This window comes from Aquarana catesbeiana, linkage group LG02 (assembly GCF_042186555.1).
Source record: "Aquarana catesbeiana isolate 2022-GZ linkage group LG02, ASM4218655v1, whole genome shotgun sequence".
In the NCBI taxonomy this organism is placed as follows: domain Eukaryota; kingdom Metazoa; phylum Chordata; class Amphibia; order Anura; family Ranidae; genus Aquarana; species Aquarana catesbeiana.
The window spans coordinates 646,552,520-646,570,115 of NC_133325.1; the positions used below are offsets into that span (position 1 = coordinate 646,552,520).

General features: G+C 39.5%; 1 protein-coding gene across 5 annotated transcripts in view; it reads left to right on the forward strand.

The window, feature by feature from the left end:
• Positions 1-17,596, forward strand: part of CNKSR2 (connector enhancer of kinase suppressor of Ras 2) — a 465,074-nt gene that overhangs the window by 248,424 nt on the left and 199,054 nt on the right. For 3 of the 5 annotated variants that reach the window (XM_073616493.1, XM_073616495.1, XM_073616497.1), the window contains 4 exons: positions 5,530-5,663; positions 6,985-7,068; positions 9,618-9,829; positions 12,486-12,575. In XM_073616493.1, coding sequence (XP_073472594.1) covers positions 5,530-5,663; positions 6,985-7,068; positions 9,618-9,829; positions 12,486-12,575 — 520 coding nt within the window. The remainder of the gene's footprint in view (positions 1-5,529; positions 5,664-6,984; positions 7,069-9,617; positions 9,830-12,485; positions 12,576-17,596) is intronic. The other 2 variants (XM_073616494.1, XM_073616496.1) reach the window with 1 other exon arrangement.

Here is a 17,596-nt window from a genome sequence, read left to right on the forward strand (position 1 = left end):
CTTGTTTCTCTGTTTCCATGTAAAATTAATCCTATATCGGGCATACTGTATGAGAAGGAATAAAGCTGTTGTAGTGCCAGTACGGTATAATCCGTGGCTTCCCACTATGACATTCAGCCTCACCAGTTGATGTTCACTTTAAAGTATATTGCTGCTCTAATAAAGCATTTCAGAGTAAAATTGCCATATCTTAACACGAAATGAACTGGAAAGATTGGAGCAGTGAACAATTTATCATGTGGCAGTGGGATGGAGATTGTAAATCATACTGAACTGTTATGTCTAGGAAATGTGGTACACCCTTCTGCACCGGTGACTGTTCACTAACATGTCATATGCTGCTGCCTTTTGTTTGCATCTAACAACTGTAATGAGATTTGAAGTCAATGGTCTTGTAGATCATGCATAATGACCATTGTTCCTCATTACAGCATTCTGCACAGACCCATAAATCTTGGAATTTGGGAAGGAAAATATTTGTGATGGAGGTATGGGCATAACAGAACACACACACACAGGCTGAAAGTGGTTCAGCACCCTTGGCACAGAGGTTCTTTTTAATAGGTTCAGCGAACATAGGATTTACTACCACTGTAGGTAAAGGGTAAGTGCACAAAAAATGCAGAGGCAATGCAGTGGAGATGGGGAGAGGTCCAGGGAGATGCAGGACAGCAGTATGGTACAGGCAGGGAGAATTAGCAGGAGCACATAGGTGGAATATAGTACAGCAATAGGTGTGAGTCTATTGTTGGTGATTCTGGGTACAATCAGGTTCAATTAGCAGGATCACTGGGCAGTAATATGGTACAGCAAAGTCCAGAGTGATGGCAATCAAATGCAACAGGAACAATTCAGCAAATTCACAATGGCAGCAATATAATGCAATAGATAGTTCAGCAGAGTCACAGTGGCAGCAATATGGTACAACAGGGACAGTCCAACAAAATCATAGGGATGACAAAAGACACAGCAAAGGTGACTGCACTACTCGCATGGAATGCTCCTGTTAGTCCAGGGAGAGCTAAGTCCATCCGCAGGGTCCTTGCAATGCATGCCAGAGGGGGAAAAGGCAGAAAAGGCAAAGAAAAAGAGTTTTCTGGGTCCAAAGTGAAGGAATGAGTGAGTTCTATGCATCCTGGCTGCAACTTTGAGTCCGTACTGGGTTCACACAGCAAAAGGGGTCCACAGAGAGGAAAAAGGAACTCCTTGGTATCCAGATAGCAGCTCACGGCTACTAAAGACAAGTCGCAGCAGTTCCAATTGCAGCATGCACAGGTGCAGAACTATATGTCCCAGTAGTTCTAATTTCCTTATAGTCTCTCTAAAATGAGACCCTAGAGTTGTGAGTTTCTCTCTCAGACTATACTCTCACTCTGTTTTCTGAGCACAGGTCTGGTATATTGTGCTTGGAATTTAGCCATCTATCGAAACCCAAATTGCCATGCAGAGGTGTCTGGCTATATTTTGGTACAGGATAAAATTATATCTGTGTGCCCTGCTGAGAGAAACTCCATCTCCATGTGGAAGGGGTTCAACCAGTGAACTCGACTATTGTGAGGAGTCGACACACATACTGTAGATGCTTAAATGTTGCTTTATAGAGTAGATATTGAATGATCACATAAATAAGGTATTTTATAGATATTGCGCTAAATATATTGTGGGTTACACACGTCAGCATAAAAGTGATGTCTGTTAATGTAAGACACTTTCAATATCAATACAATATGAGCTTACAGACCACAGAATGCTTGAGGAGCACTTCCATCGGTGGAAGTTTCCAGATTACTGGGTTGTCCTGAAATCCCCAAAGTCCTTGCAGTTTATCTGGCTGATGGTGGAAGACAGTTCCAAAAAGCTGACAGAAGAGTACATGGAAACCTACTCTTTCCCTCCTTGTTGGGACCCTCTCCCTAATGCCGCTTTTGCACTCTCCCTAATATGCGGGACTCTAATCTCTGAACTACTCCCACACTGCAGGTGCTCCACATTATGCAGAAACTGCTATTTATGCATTTCTGCATCAAGTCCACTCAAATCTTTCAGGATTTCAGCATCTAATAGGCGATGCCAAGCCTCCCCGAGATGGCCATCTATATCTATGCTTATATGTAATAGGGGACAAATTAGACTCCAAAGGCTTTCTGCCAACCTGAAGAAGCAGCACAGTGCCATCTTCAGGTTGGGAGACAACCTGTAGCCCAGCACTTGCCTACAGACCCCCTTAGTAGTCAAAGTAATTATTGAATAATGAACTAAATTATGTATTTTTTTATTTAGTTTTCACAAATGTTATGAGGTTGTAGAGTTCACAAAAATCGAATATTTATGATCTACATTTAAATTATTTATTATAAACCTAGCTGTGCTCATTAAAGTATCATTGCCATACCGTGTTGGCATTGTAATCTCTGAAATATTCAGTCCTATTGAAAAGGGTATTTGAAATGGCAGCGACAATGTGTAATTTTAATTAACCAATCAGAAAACTGTGCCTGATCTGGCTAAGCAGAATTCTTTTTGGTTGCAGTAGGTTAAATAATTCACATCTTGAATCAATGTTTCCATATCATATTCACAACTTGATCTCTGGTAAGACTTTTTTTTTTTTTTTTTTTTTTTTTTAAGTACAATGTTAAAAGGTGTTGTGTTTCAGTTGCAGATTATGGGGTTGAATTACTAAAACTGGAGAGTGCACAATCTGGTGCAGCTGTGCATGGTAGCCAATCGGCTTCTAACTTCAGCTTGTTCAGTTAAGCTTTGCCAAAAAACCTGGAAGCTGATTGGTGGTGTTGTGATTAATATGAGGACGAGCTGTTCTCTATGCAGTTTGTGATCTGTTCTTTGAAAACTGGGTACTGTACACCAAGGCATATTTTCTTCTACTTTTGATATGTTTTCACATGTCTTTTTTTCTAAACTGAAGAAAAAACCTATATACCCCAATTTATTACAATTTATTTCCGGTTTTAAAAAAGCAGCCCATTAAAGTTTCCCCTTTTGTCTGTTTTTTTTTATGTTGCTGTCCTTTACAAGGTGAAGAAAACCAAGGGTCTAGTTTCATGCAATCTTTGTGTCATTACTATGTTTTGGGTTCATATTTTCTAGTCCTAAGACTCCCTGGCCAATAGGGGATTCCTGATTGACCGGGAGGAGAATGAGGGAGACAATAGGGTCACACAAACTTTTTTATGAAGCCTATTGGAGCCTCTTGCTCTAATTGCGTGCTTCAAAAAAAAAAACCCCATTGGAATCCATGCGTCCGGCGCCCCGCATGTAGATTAGGGGGCCGGATGTATGGATGGGGGGCTTCGCCCCTAATGGGCAGGCTGCCATTGGTCTAAAGAGTAAAAAACAAATAGGGATCAGAAAGGGAATGAAACCTGCCATCATAGTTTTTGGATTACAGCTGAACATTAGGAAGACCTAAAACACAAACATCATTAAATACAGTTTAAATTACATCTAATAAAAGCACCTGAATGTTTCTTTATAACAGTCTTCTGTACTTGGAGTTGCAGGGTCAGCACTTTAAAACAAATTTGTACTTTGTCCACACAATTTGTTTTAGAGCCAATTCATATTCCTCAATCCTTGAGAGATTTGAAGTCTAGATTTTATTTAAAATCAATTTATACTAAACAAAAGTGTACCTCGTGAGAGTATATAACCGCTTTTTTTTTCTCTTTTTGATTTTTTTTCTTTGTTTTTAAAGGATTCACAAGTAACGCTGGGCAAATTAGGAATAACAATGTAACATTATGCTGTATAGATTTTTTTGTGGTGAGATTTTAAATGATATAATCTGAAAGATAATGCACTCTGAAGAGGGGTCTCCTTTTTGGCCTTCTAGACATCAGTGGGTTGAGACTTGAGTTTATTACCATTTTATAGCCCAGGCTTCATTATTTGGCAGTCTATAGTTGAGCTTTTGCCTCTCCTAAAACAAACCCATGTCCACCACCATTAGATGGGTGATTCTGCTGCTAGAGATCATGCCACTGGTGATTTTTCGAGCTTGCCAGCAACAGGCCTGCTAAAAGGCTGCCTGCTTGTCCTTATGTAATTTCCCCCTCTGGAGTTGGGAGTGATAAGGTGTTTCTCCCATCTCCCTGCATCTGGCTGCAGAGAGATCGATTCCATAAGGACAGACAGGCAGCCTCTTTAGCAATCCTGCCACTGGAGATTTGTTTCTAGCTTTAGAATTGCCTATCTGATATCAGCCTTACTTTTATTAGCAGGCCTGAAAGTTATACTGTATATATTTTTTTTTATTCTCAGATCAGGCTCACAAAAGAGATGTCATCTGATATTTCTGTAGCTAAAAGATAAAAGGGTACAATGGTATGTGACTGAAACATCATTTCATTGTTTTACAGATCTTCACATTTACCATCTGCTACAATTCTGCCATTTCTTCAGGCATACCCCAATCCCTCTGTAAAGTAATACCCTTTCTCTAAATAAAATATTAAATTGTGTTGTGTTACAGAATTTATATTCAGTGAGCAAATGTATAGCTAAAACAATTTGTTATCCCATGAGCACTAAGGACATTTAAAAAGTCACTCATCAATACACATGACATTTAGAAAACGGTCTATAAGGATTCTCCTTTTTATGCTGCAGTGCAGGAACTGTGTGATGTTGTTATGCTGTGTCCACAAGTCTAGCATGTTCTGAATGGTCTATGTACTCAGGGGTTATGGATGATTTATGCTCATTCTTTCAGGTCAGACAACGGCACAGATATTTATTTAGAGTTCTGAATGGTCCTCCGTGTTAAAGTGATCACGCTGTACTGTGTAAAATGCTACACAGTTTAATGCCTACTTATTGCGTATTTTGCACTTCTACTTCATCATCATCATCAAGTGCAGCTGTTGTTCTTGCATCCTTGAGACTTTCATGGCTTAAGTATTATACACTTTTTTTGCAGGTACCATGCAGTACCAATGTATTTTAAGAGCCTAAATAAGGACATGGCCTTGGCTAACTCTCCCAAAATAGTATCTATAGGCTTAGTTATTCTTATTACCTTACAGTGTGCATTGATGATTTCAACAATCCTCAACACTAATTGCTTGCTTGATAGAACCCTGTACATGTTGGAGTCAGTTGGATGCATCTTGCTGCCCTAACTATGTGTCCTTCCCCTATGAATCATTCTTCAGTGTGTGGAATCTCATCTCCTTGCTGTTTTGGTCTGTTTCCTACCATTAGCTGGTATCCTACAGAAAATTGGTGTTCCTGCCTTTACACTGCCCCCTGCTGACTTAAAAGTTTTAAATAAGAAATGTACTTGTACATGTGTTCCTATCTGTTTGATTAAACAAATTAAATAACATTTTGTTATTAATGGTAAAACCTATACGCTTCATTTCAGCAAAATGGTAATTATTCTGGGTGTTTGGTTTAGGAGATCAGCTAAAAGAGGAATGAACCAGAGCCCTACACTAGACCGTATTATGGGGGATTTAAATAAAACGGAACTGTTTTTAGTATATAATGATTTTGTTTCAATTATAGCCATTAATTCCAAGGAGTCCCACAAGTGGAGCTGCCACCCCGTCCAGTACAATCAGCACGCCTACTAAAAGGGACAGTACTGCTCTTCAAGACCTATTTATCCCCCCACCTCCAGCAGAGCCCTATACACCAAGGTATGTAACAGAAACTCACTACATAAGTATATGCCAATATCTGGCCATGTTTCAAAAACTTTATTTCAGACTTAGGGGTTTTATAGGTCTATTTAAAAATGTTTTTACTCAAGATATATACCCCTTTCAAATTTAATTTAATTGGTAAAATGTATGAATGTATGTCAAAACTTGTGGAAATGTTGAGTGATAACACCTTAGGCTCGGTTCACATTGCCGCCACTTACAGTGCTACTTTGCCAGGCGACGTTGGCGCGACTTTGAAGCAACTTCAGGGAATGCCTGTGTAATCGTCCTGTAATGTTGGATCCAAATCACATCAATTAAGATAAGGATCTGACTTTGAGGTGATTTACATTAAAGTCTGTGGGCACAAGTCGGATAGAAGTTGCCTTAAAGTAGTACAGGATCTGTTTCTAAAGTTGGAGCGACTTCAGTAGTGTTAATTAAGACAGCTCTCATTGACCAAAATGGGATTTTGCATGTTATGCGACTTGGAGTTTCACAAATTGGATCCCAAATTTCGGGGGCATGAACCGAGCCTTAGTGTGTGTGTGTGTGTGTGTGTGTGTGTGGGTTATTGTCACCTTTCCACATTGGCTAACTGTGGTTTGCTGTATGTCAAAATATAATTTTTTTTTTTTTTTTTTTAAACCGTAATAAATAATTTTACAAACCCATAAAACTGATTTACAATAGCAGCAGAATAATCTGGGTTTTGAATTTTTTTTAAGTACTTAGCAGAAATAAAATGTGTATTTTGAATAAAATATTTATACATGATATTTACAGGAACATCTTGCTGAAAATACTATAACTCACAGCAGTCAAAAACATTCTCTAATTTCCAAAATTCGACCAACGTTAAAACGGTCTGGTAATTATGATCGTTAATAAACTATCCCGAAAGCAAAAAAAAAAAACTTAACATTTATGCAAAGTAATTTTGTATTCTGAGTACTGATATACAGTGCATCAACACCAAGGGACCAGTAATGTTTACCAATGAAAAGATAATTTTCATTTTATTGAAACAATAGAGGTTTTTTTATAGTATTTTGTAAACCATTGAGATAAATGACGATGATTTTATGTTACTTTGCTAATCATTTGGATAGCTGCTGTGGTGTTATGATTATTATTACAGTTTTTAGAGTATTGATAATTTTTTGCAACTTTCATGGGGCTGGTTAAAATGGTAAGCTCATTCTGTTTTAAACAGTAGGTTTAGCCGTGTACCTTTTTTAATTTAGTTCCGTGCTTTGGAATTGATTAATTTATTTTGGGCAGTAATTATATTCTCCAACTATGATTAATTTAGAAGAAAGTCATTGGAGAGACTCTGTCGTGCGTCTTCAGTATTACTCATTGATGATATGCAAAGTTCAGTTAACCATACTCAAATGTAAGTTTACTGACGTGAGATCATGACTTGATGTATTCTGATTGGTTGATATTGATTAGTGCCCTTCACATGCTTCACATTGCTCCTTGTCTTGTTGAATTGTTCTTTCTATGTCTAGATTGTGCAACGTGTATGCATTTCACAATGTCTAGAAACTCATTGTACAATAAAAACAGATTTGAAGCTACATTTCTAATATATTGTATATTGCTTGAAATGAAATGTAAGCCTTTATTAAACAATGTGCAATATTATTTTAGGTAATGTATGAGTAATTTGTTAAAGCTGAAGCTCTAGCAAAAAAAAAAAAAAAAATCCATATACCCTTAGTTAAATCATATACCTTTAATGAAGGATGTGTTATCAGGCAGTTAGGTCATAGAGAAATCTTTTGTGGCCTGTCCTCTTCCTGTCTCTGAAGTTTTGGTCCCTAGAGGGACATGCTCCCTCTTGGGACCTTCAGCTTCAGGCAGCTTCAGGCAGAACAGATGGTCCTTCAGGGACACATCCCCCTCCTTTCTCGACCTGCATTGAGAAAAGTTCTTGCATGTGCTTCCCTGCTTGTAATATGATCTGTGAATGGGGGAGAGAATTCTTGAACTAATCAGACCCTACCTCATCCACAGATCAATTTACATGTAGTGTATTCAATGAAAAAACTTTTCTCAAAGGAGGAAGAGGGAGGAAGGAGGAAGTGGAAGGAAGGAGCATGTCCCTCTTGGGACCATCTGTTCTGCTCTGCCTATAGACCTAAAGCTGTTAATTAGTTCAGTGCTAGACATTTAGAAACAGGAAGAGGACCAACATCTCACCACAAAAGATTTCTCAAGGATCCATCTGCCTACACAACATGAGACATCCTTTTATAGGTAAGTGATGTGACTAAATCTGTACGGATTTATTTTATTTTTTTTAATAAGCTTTAAGGTCATCATTGCCTTCACAGGAAAACATCATGGTACTCTTTTAACATGACTCGTTTCTGGGAGAGCTCTTATGATGACCTTTGTGTTAATAGATACGATGGAGGGAAAGAGCTACTGAAGTAGTTATTGAGAAATATGAGTGGTCAGCAGATGATTTATCCTAACAATTTATTCTAGGCTGGACTTTTACATCTCCAGGCCGCTGCACACACTAAAACATAAATGAAACATAAATTAATTGTTCTACGATGCTTTTGTAGCTATGATTAAGTGCTTTTAGATGCATGAAATAGGTTAGCCCCTCTCCAACCCCTTTTGCTGTACTTGTTTGCTGTTTCATTGATTAAGGCTGTCCAGGTCTTTTTCACTGAGCTGATACTCCAGCCTTTGATCGATTATCATTGTGTGAATTCACCTGCAGCTGTGTTTTTTGCTTCTCTTTACCAGTGGGAAGGGGCTACTAAAGTAACTTTTGAGAAATATAGAGGTAGTCAGGTGATTCAGTCTAACTATTCATTCTAGGCTGTATTTGTACATCTCCAGGTTGATCACACACACTGAGGCATAAATGAAATGTTCTACAATGCTGTTATCATGGGTGTACCACTGGTTTTGCTGTTGACACCCCAGCCTATATTAAATGTCCTACCCCCAATATTTCATAAAAGTGCTGGAGTATTGATTCTCCTTAAAGCTTAATGCCTTCTGCTAAGCTTCACCCCAGAGTTGTAACTATGTTTGGTGGGACCCTCCTATTTTTCTAATCTCCATCTCAATTGCAATTTCTCTAGTGATACAGAATTCTTATTATTTTAACTACGGTCATAATAAGGTTCCTAAACTATTATACACACAACATTTACCAAATGCTATTGCTACCTATAGTTACACCCTTGCTCCACCCTTTATCTTAGTGGCGTTGTAGCTTATGCAGATAACTGCATCACCACTTCGAACATACCATAACATTTTCATATATTGTTCCTGCTCACTGGAAGGAGGGATAACTGTTTTTAAAAAACCTGTTGTAATTTGTCACTGATAAATGCATCCTCATGTATCAAAGTGCCAGTTCTTTTAGCCAACGAGAGCACACCGCTTCAGGCAAACTGGATTTGCAGAAAAGCCCCAGGTGCAGACCCCGGCTCACCACCATCCACAGCTGATATAAAGTAGAAAACGAAATGGTTGCACGCTAGAGCCAAATGAATGCTTGATGGAAAATCTTTATTGTCAGATGTCAGACACGGGTACAGGAATCACAGCTGACGCGTTTCACACGGGTATATCGTGCTTGCTCACCATGTTGTAAAATGCATCAATTGTGATTCCTGTACCTGTGTCTGGCATCTGACAATAAAGATTTTCCATCAAGCATTAGTTTGGCTCCAGTGTGTGACCATTTAGTTTTTCTACTTCATATCTGCCTTTTCTTTTGTATCTGGACCTTTAGTATGGAGAGGTGCTGCAGCCGCAGACAGATGAAATGTCGTTCATTCATATGTAACTCCACAGTGGACATACCTATCCACCCCATATGAATTGTCTTCTGTCATTTGATTCATCCTAGTAGTTACTATGCAAAGAATATGCATATAATTGTATGTGCCATCTGTTTACTAGGGATGAAAAGGGAAACTTACCCTGTGAGGATGTAAGTCGACATGGTGTTGGAAAGCCGGTATCGAAAGGATCTGAGTCCCCAAACTCTTTTCTGGATCAGGAGTATAGGAAGCGATTTAATGTTGTGGAGGAAGATGCTGTGTTATATTGCTACGAGTATGATAAGGGAAGAGCTAGCATGCAAGGTCGAAGAGAAAGCACACCCACGTATGGTAAATGCTATTCTATATCATTTTATAACATGGTCTAATTGAAGATCACCAGTGAAATTTTGTACATTCTAACATGTCTTTACAAGAATTTCTGTCCAAGAGACGTGACGGGAAGTAAGTAGAAATAAAGGCGATGGTAATATTCCATCTTTTACAGTTCTCACTAGAACAAATATCCATATTGAAGATGTATGAAACTATTTTTTCAAAATAATTTAAAGAATACAAGCAATTGAAAGCTTTTTATCTCCTTTTATTGCTGCTATAAATCTAGGCTAAAAAACAATCTGACCAATCACAGTTTAAAAAACAAAATTTTTATTTTTCCCGGCATTCAGACAACCTCCTGTTTTGGTTTGGATTGTCTGACCAGAGCTTCTCTCTACAAAACTGTGAGTGCCAAACATTCTTAAATGTTCTGCAAATGCAATAAATTCTTAATCAACCCTCTGCACTCTAATATACACGCTTACATATTTCTAGCACATGTTTGCATAAACACAGGGATTCTTGGTGCAATACATTTTCGAGCTGGTAAATTTGCAATATATGTTTGAGCTTGCCAAATGCATCAATGATCCCTCTCTGACCAGTTCACACTCTATTGTGCAAAATGATAAGTATTTACTTGGTTAAAGCATACTTTAATGGACATATAGTGCCTATATGGGGCAGACAGACACAGCTGGAGGAGAACTACAGACTCGGGTGCGGTCACTGACCTGCACTATGCAACAGAAATGGGGGTATGTCAATACATAAATGCAATACTTATACATTATAGGTGCTAAAAGTATGTGTTTACACAGAACAGTCTGAATTAAACCTCAGGACACTGCTAGAAACCCTTACATGTTTCTAGCAAATGTATGCATAAAAACAGGGATTCTTGGTCTGCATATATTGCAATGATGAACCCATATTGCAATATATGCGGACCAAGAATCCCTGTCTTTATGCAAACATTTGTATGTAAGCTATTTGAATTTAGGCACTAACATGCTTCCCTTTCTCTAGCACAGTGCAGGTTAGTGACCAGACCGGGGCTTTCCTCCAGCTAAGCAAATCAAGAATTCCTGTTTTTTTATGCAAAAATATGTATGTAGAAATATATGTACGAGTGAGTGTGCATAGGGTGAATTCAGATTTTTTCATTGTTAACATGTGGTCGCACCCTTTAAGCACTTTTAGTGCTTAGCAAAAGTTTAGCAAAAAGATTTTTTACTGTTCTATATTTTTTAGTGACATTACATACCAGTTTGAAGTATGTCCCATGGTGTTCAGGCAACTGGATGCTGTAGAAATCTTCTGTGCAGGATTGCTGGTCTTATTCCTGTCTCTGAACTTCTGCACTGTGGAGGTTAATAACTTCAGGTCTTCCGGCAGAACAGCAATGGTCCAACTGTGAACTGACCCTCCTCCTCTATTTTTTTCAACTGCATGTAACAATTTCTGAATGGGGGAGATTCAGATGAATTACATGATCCTCTCTCCCATTCAGACAATGTGTTACATTTCAGGGTAAACCTTTAAACAACTTTTTTCAAGTGAGGAGGAGGGCGAATGGGGTGGTCATTGTTAGAAGCGTCTTCACTGCAGTTCTGTCTGAAGGCCCAAATTTATTAATTATTGTAGTTACGGAATTTCAGTGACCAGCAGAGGACTGGCATTCCTTGACAGAAGATTTCTACAGGATCCAGTTACCTGCACACCCTGGGACTTTATTGGTAAGCAAGGTCACTAAAGCTGCAAATCATTTTTATTTTTTGTTAGCTAAACTCCAGCACTGACACACCTCCATTCCTACTACATGCACAGTAGTTACTCTTCAGGCTAAAGAACCACAATCCCCATGTTATAGTAAATAAATCAAGAATTGCCAAGTTGGAACCAGAGTCAGTGATGCTTTCCCACATTATATAATTTATGGTCTTAATAATTATGTACCACAATAAGACATCTTTAAAAATTCATCCTATGTAATATAGAAAAACATGGAAATGTGTTCTTCCCTCCTACGCCATAATATTCAACATAATGTCTCCTTACAGCACTGGTGCTTTCACAGATGGTGTTTATACAGACTTTCATTATTTTAAGGGTCTGTTTTGACTTCCACAGACTTAGTCTCATTTTTCTTTTCCAGGAAGGTTAATTAACACCTCACTTCTAGAACAGAGTATCATCTACATGTCCTGGCAAAGAGCTCCTTAAACATAAAACAGTTGCTCCAGTCACAGTAAATATATAGTGTAAGGGGAATTCTGGCTTATATATTATGCACCTTCAGTCTGTAGGTGTCGGAAGTGCCACTTTGCAATGTACATGTCAAAGGTGCATTTCAGTCTCCTCAAAAAAAACCTTGTGTGTCCATAAAAATTAATTGTGTGCTAATCTGCTGGATAAAATACCAGAGAAAAATCCATTATTTCCAGGTCATTATTATAGCAAAAATTCTAACAACTTTATTGGAAATTACTACTTGCTTCTGTCCTGTGGAAATTGAGATGACGTCATCAGCCATCAGCTTTCTTTAGTTTACTGTACAACCATTTTTTTTCTGCTCTGTGTTTTAAAATAAGCAACACTTCTACTCAATAGTATTGGAGTGAAAAGAAGTATGTTTTATCAGCATTCCTTTACCTTTTCCATTTAGGAAAATTAAGACCTATATCTATGCCTGTAGAATATAACTGGGTTGGGGATTATGAAGATCCCACCAAGATAAAAAGAGACAGTAGAAGAGGTGAGTCTTTTACAGCTTTAAGACAAGTCTGTGAGCTCATATTACCTGGCAAAGTAGCTCTAGGTCCTTGGATTCCTCAAAGTCAAATGCCCTGTAGTATGCAAATAGCATCTACAATTGTTATCATTGCACCCTTCAAAGACCAATAGGAGCTGGGAGGAGGTACAGTACACACCTCACATTTTTGTAAATATTTTATTTTATCTTTTCATGTGACAACACTGAAGAAATTACACGTTGCTACATGTAAAGTAGTGAGTGTGTACAGCTTGTATAACAGTGTAAATTTGCTGTCCCCTCAAAATAACTAAACATACAGCCATTAATGTCTAAACTGCTGGCAACAAAAGTGAGTACACCCCTAAGTGAAAATGTCCAAATTGAGCCCAAAGTGTTAATATTTTGTGTGGCCACCATTATTTTGCAGCACTGCCTTAACCCTCTTGTGCATGGAGTTCACCAGAGCTTCACAGGTTGCCACTGGAGTCCTCTTCCACTCCTCCATTATGACATCACGGAGCTGGTGGATGTTAGAGACCTTGCGCTCCTCCACTTTCCATTTGAGGATGCCCCACAGGTGCTCAATAGAGTTTAGGTCTGGAGACATGCTTGGCCAGTCCTTCACCTTTACCCTCAGCTTCTTTAGCAAGGCAGTGGTCGTCTTGGAGGTGTGTTTGGGGTCATTATCATGTTGGAATACTGCCCTGTGGCCCAGTCTCCGAAGGGAGGGAATTATGCTCTGCTTCAGTATGTCAAAGTACATGTTGGCATTCATGGTTCCCTCAATGAACTTTAGCTCTCCAGTGCCGGCAGCACTCGTGCAGCCCCAAACCATGACACTCCCACCACTGTGCTTGACTGTAGGCAAGACACATTTGTCTTTGTGCTCCTCACCTGGTTGCTGCCAAAGACGCTTATCATCTGAACCAAATAAGTTTATCTTGGTCTCATCAGACCACAGGACATGGTTCCAATAATCAATGTCCTTAGTCTGCTTGTCTTCAGTAAACTGTTTGTGGCCTTTCTCGTGCATCATCTTTAGAAGAGGCTTCCTTCTGGGATGACAGCCATGCAGACCAATTTGATGCAGTGTGCGGTGTATGATCCCAGCACTGACAGACTGACCCCCCCACCCCTTCAACCTCTGCAGCAATGCTGGCAGCACTCCTACATCTATTTCCCAAAGACAACCTCTGGATAGGACACTGAGCACGTGCACTCAACTTCTTTGGCCGACCATGGCGAGGCCTGTTCTGAGTGCAACCTGTCCTGTTAAACCACTGTATGGTCTTGCTGCAGCTCAGTTTCAGGGTCTTGGCAATCTTCTTATAGCCTAGGCCATCTTTATGTAGAGCAGCAATTTTTTTTTTTAGATCCTCAGAGTTCTTTGCCATGAGGTGCCATGTTAAACTTCCAATGACCAGTATGAGAGAGTGAGAGCGATAACACCAAATTTAACAAACCTGCTCCCCATTCACACCTGAGACCTTGTAACACTAATGAGTTACATGACACCGGGGAGGAAAAATGGCTAATTGGGCCCAATTTGGACATTTTCACTTGGAAATTCAAAGATGTTTTCTAAGAAATTTGCAAACATCTGCAAGCATCTTGAGGGATTAAGGACCTGGGGCCACTCTGCCAGGTAAGGTGAATTCATAGGTTCATTTTAATCATTTATTCATAATCATTATTACATATAAAAGGAAAAGTTGTATTATTTTTTTTCATGTCTGTCTGATTTAAGAGGCACTATATCCATAACCCACTTTTAATGTGAATATATGTGAGCTGAAAAAGCACAAGCAACACTTAAAGTCAGTCAGTATTGCTTTTCCGTACAATTAGTTGATTCAGACATCTAGGCAACTGAATTTATATGCAAATCTTGACATTTTCTGTAAAGATGTATCCTGTCTACTCCACTTCATGAACATCCCTATTGGTCAATAATGCTTAATTGAAGTGTCGCACCTTTTTGTCTTTTATAATCCTGTTCTATCACGTTATTGGTTTTGCTTAGACACTTTAAATGTCATTTTCTTACACTATGGGACACTTTATTAATTACAAATGGGTTATATGCAGCTACCTTCAGTCTTGGCTTTTTGCTAATGTCCTTAGGTGATAAGGTATCCACCATAGGGTCCCTTTAAAATGCATAAAACAGCTTTAACTTCCTGGTAGAGCCTGTTGTGTATAGGGACTAGCCTCACCCAGAAAATATTTTTAGTCCTCCCAAACACTTTGTTCAGTAGTATCCTATTAAGGAAAACTTCGTACAAAAGTGGTCAGTTCATGTGGTAGATCTGCTATCTCTTGTCCTAACAAGACCCTCAATCATACCTGGGCCCTTGGGGTCCAGGGGAAGCTCTTACTTCATGCCCTCATAAGGGTCATGGGTCTAATGGTTGCCTCCTTAAATGTCAACCAGGGCAACCAAATTGTACGCCCAGTTTCATTTCAGACCATTGCAAATCAACATTGTATCAGCATGGGGCAAACATACTTAATCCTTGGGCTGCATAATACATCTGACCCCCAAAGCCAGAGTGTGGTGGAATTCCAACCCAGTTCCTTAATCAGGGAATCCCTTCCCTCCAAAGACGTTGAAGGTTCTCACTACAAGTGCCAGTCAGCCAGGCTGGGGAGCAGTCCTGGATGCCCACTTGGTGTAGGGAACCTAGTCATCACAAGAAGCCTGCCTCCCATCGTTCTGGAGCTCAGAGTGATTCAATTGTCACTTCAACACTGGACTCTCTAGTAAGAACACCTGACACAAATGCAGTCAATGTCATGGCTGTAGCCTACATAAATCAGCCTTCAGAAGTCACTCAAAGGGAAGTAGATTTGATCCTCTCTTGGGCAGAACTTTACATTTCAGCCCTGTTCACTGCCCAAATCCCAGGTATGTAAAATTGGCAGGTGGATTTTATCAGCTGTCAATATTTGGATTAGGGGAATCCACTCTTCATCTAGAGGTTTTTCAATCTTTGTCAAAAGTGGAGGATGCTAGATGTGAATCTTCTAGCACCCAAATTTAACAACTAACTGGACAGGTTTGTGGCCAGGGCCTGGGACCCCTGGGCCCTTACAATGCAGGTTTTGATGGTCCCATTGGATCAGTTCAACCTGATCTATACCTTTTGTCAGTCCATATTCTCCATTATCTGTTCCATCCGATTGAGATGGGGGGCATTATTGTGATTCTCATCACACTGGAGAAGGTGGCATTCAGGTGGAACTTTTCATCTTAGAAAGTACCCCTTGGGACATATTCTGTCCTTCCTTCATCCAGGTTTTAGTCAGCATCTGGCTTTGAGTATCATCAAAGGACAAACCTTGGCCTTTCTGTTTCAGATCCTCTTAGCCTTTCACTTCGTAGTTGAGGCCTTTGTTCAGGGTGTTGCACATATCTATACCCTGTACACTCTTCTGTGTCTTCTTGGGACCTTAATCACTTCAGAATCTGCCTTTTGAATCTAATAGGGATATTCCTTTGTCTAACTTTACTGCAAGGTAGCCTTTCATGTTGCTATCACATCTGTGTGAAGGGTCTCTGATTTAGTAGCCTTATCCTGTAAGTAGCCCTCCTTAGTGTTATGACACAGCTGCCTTGAAGCCTGAAGCCGCCTTCCTCCTGAAGGTGTTCTCTTCTCTTCTTTCCACCTCAACCAGGACATTGTCCTTTCACCCTTGTGTCCTGCTCAGAAACTTTTCTTTCCATTGCCTTGGCATGGAATGCACTGTGAGAGTTTACCTCTCAGCTACTGGCTATTATAGGCAATGGGATTATTTTTTTGCACTTCCTGAGGGTTCCCCCTGGTGGCCTCTCTGCTTCTTGCTCCACCATTGTTCAGACAAATTATTGTTCAAGCTTATGGGTTCCTCCTTTCTCTGGTAAAGCACACTCTACCAGATCTGTTAGTGCTTCATAGGCTTTTAAGCATCAGGCATCTGTTTTTCAAAATTTGCAAGGCTGCAACTTAAGCTTCTGTATAAAAGTCCTGCCAGGTGGATGTGCAGGCCTTCTTTGATGCCATTTTGATGCGTACTTGTGAATGGGGCCATTAGTAAATAGATATGAGAGACCCAGCGGGGGTTTCCGGGATAAGCTGCATGTGGAAGCCCCATTGAAAACAATAAGAGAATGACAACTCCTACAGCTATTCACGGTCACTCACATGTAATTGCTCAAGCAGCGATTACTTGTGAATGATCAGCTTTAGACACAGACTGTCTGCGTCCTGGGATGGTGATTTGAAAGTAATCGCTGCATGAGCGACTACATATGAGCAGCTATAAATAGCTGCTGCAGCTGTCAGCCTCCCATTGCTTTCAGTGGGGCTTCAGTCTACAGCTAATCTTCAACAAACTCCACTGCGTCTCCATCCAATAGACCTATTTACAAGTGTGAATGAGGCCTTAAACTGTCCAGTCTTATTTATACACCATAGACAACTGCTACAAAAAGGAAGTGGAGGTAAGACTGAAAGTGGAAGCTTTTGGTATTGTCTAAGCACATAGTTATTTCTGTGAATTCAGCTGGGCTTTAAGGCCAACTAAGATTTTAGCTGATCATATTTTTGGATCTAATGACCATTTTGGCATGTGGTTTTACTTCTGTCTGGTGATGTGGATGTGCATACATTCTATATATTCCTTCTAAGTACTAGAGTTTTAAAGCTTAGCTTATTTCCCATTATAATTATTAGCCCCCCCCCCAGAACACCAGGACAAGAACTAGCTATGCCATATGTGCTGGATAAAACCAAAAAAACAAAAAGGCCTATTTTCCCTACTGACTCCAATTTTTTTTCATACTAATAATTACTAATTACTTTTTCTATTTCTATTAAAAGTTAACATGTGACAATGTCTTAGAAGTCAAAGTTTTTAAAAATGTCAGCACAATGGTAAATTGACCTTTTATATTTATGTGAAAACTTCAGGCATTATAGGTTTCAGCAGTTGGACTTGATTGTAGTACTGTGTAGGCTTAGCAGTCTTGGCGTCTTCAG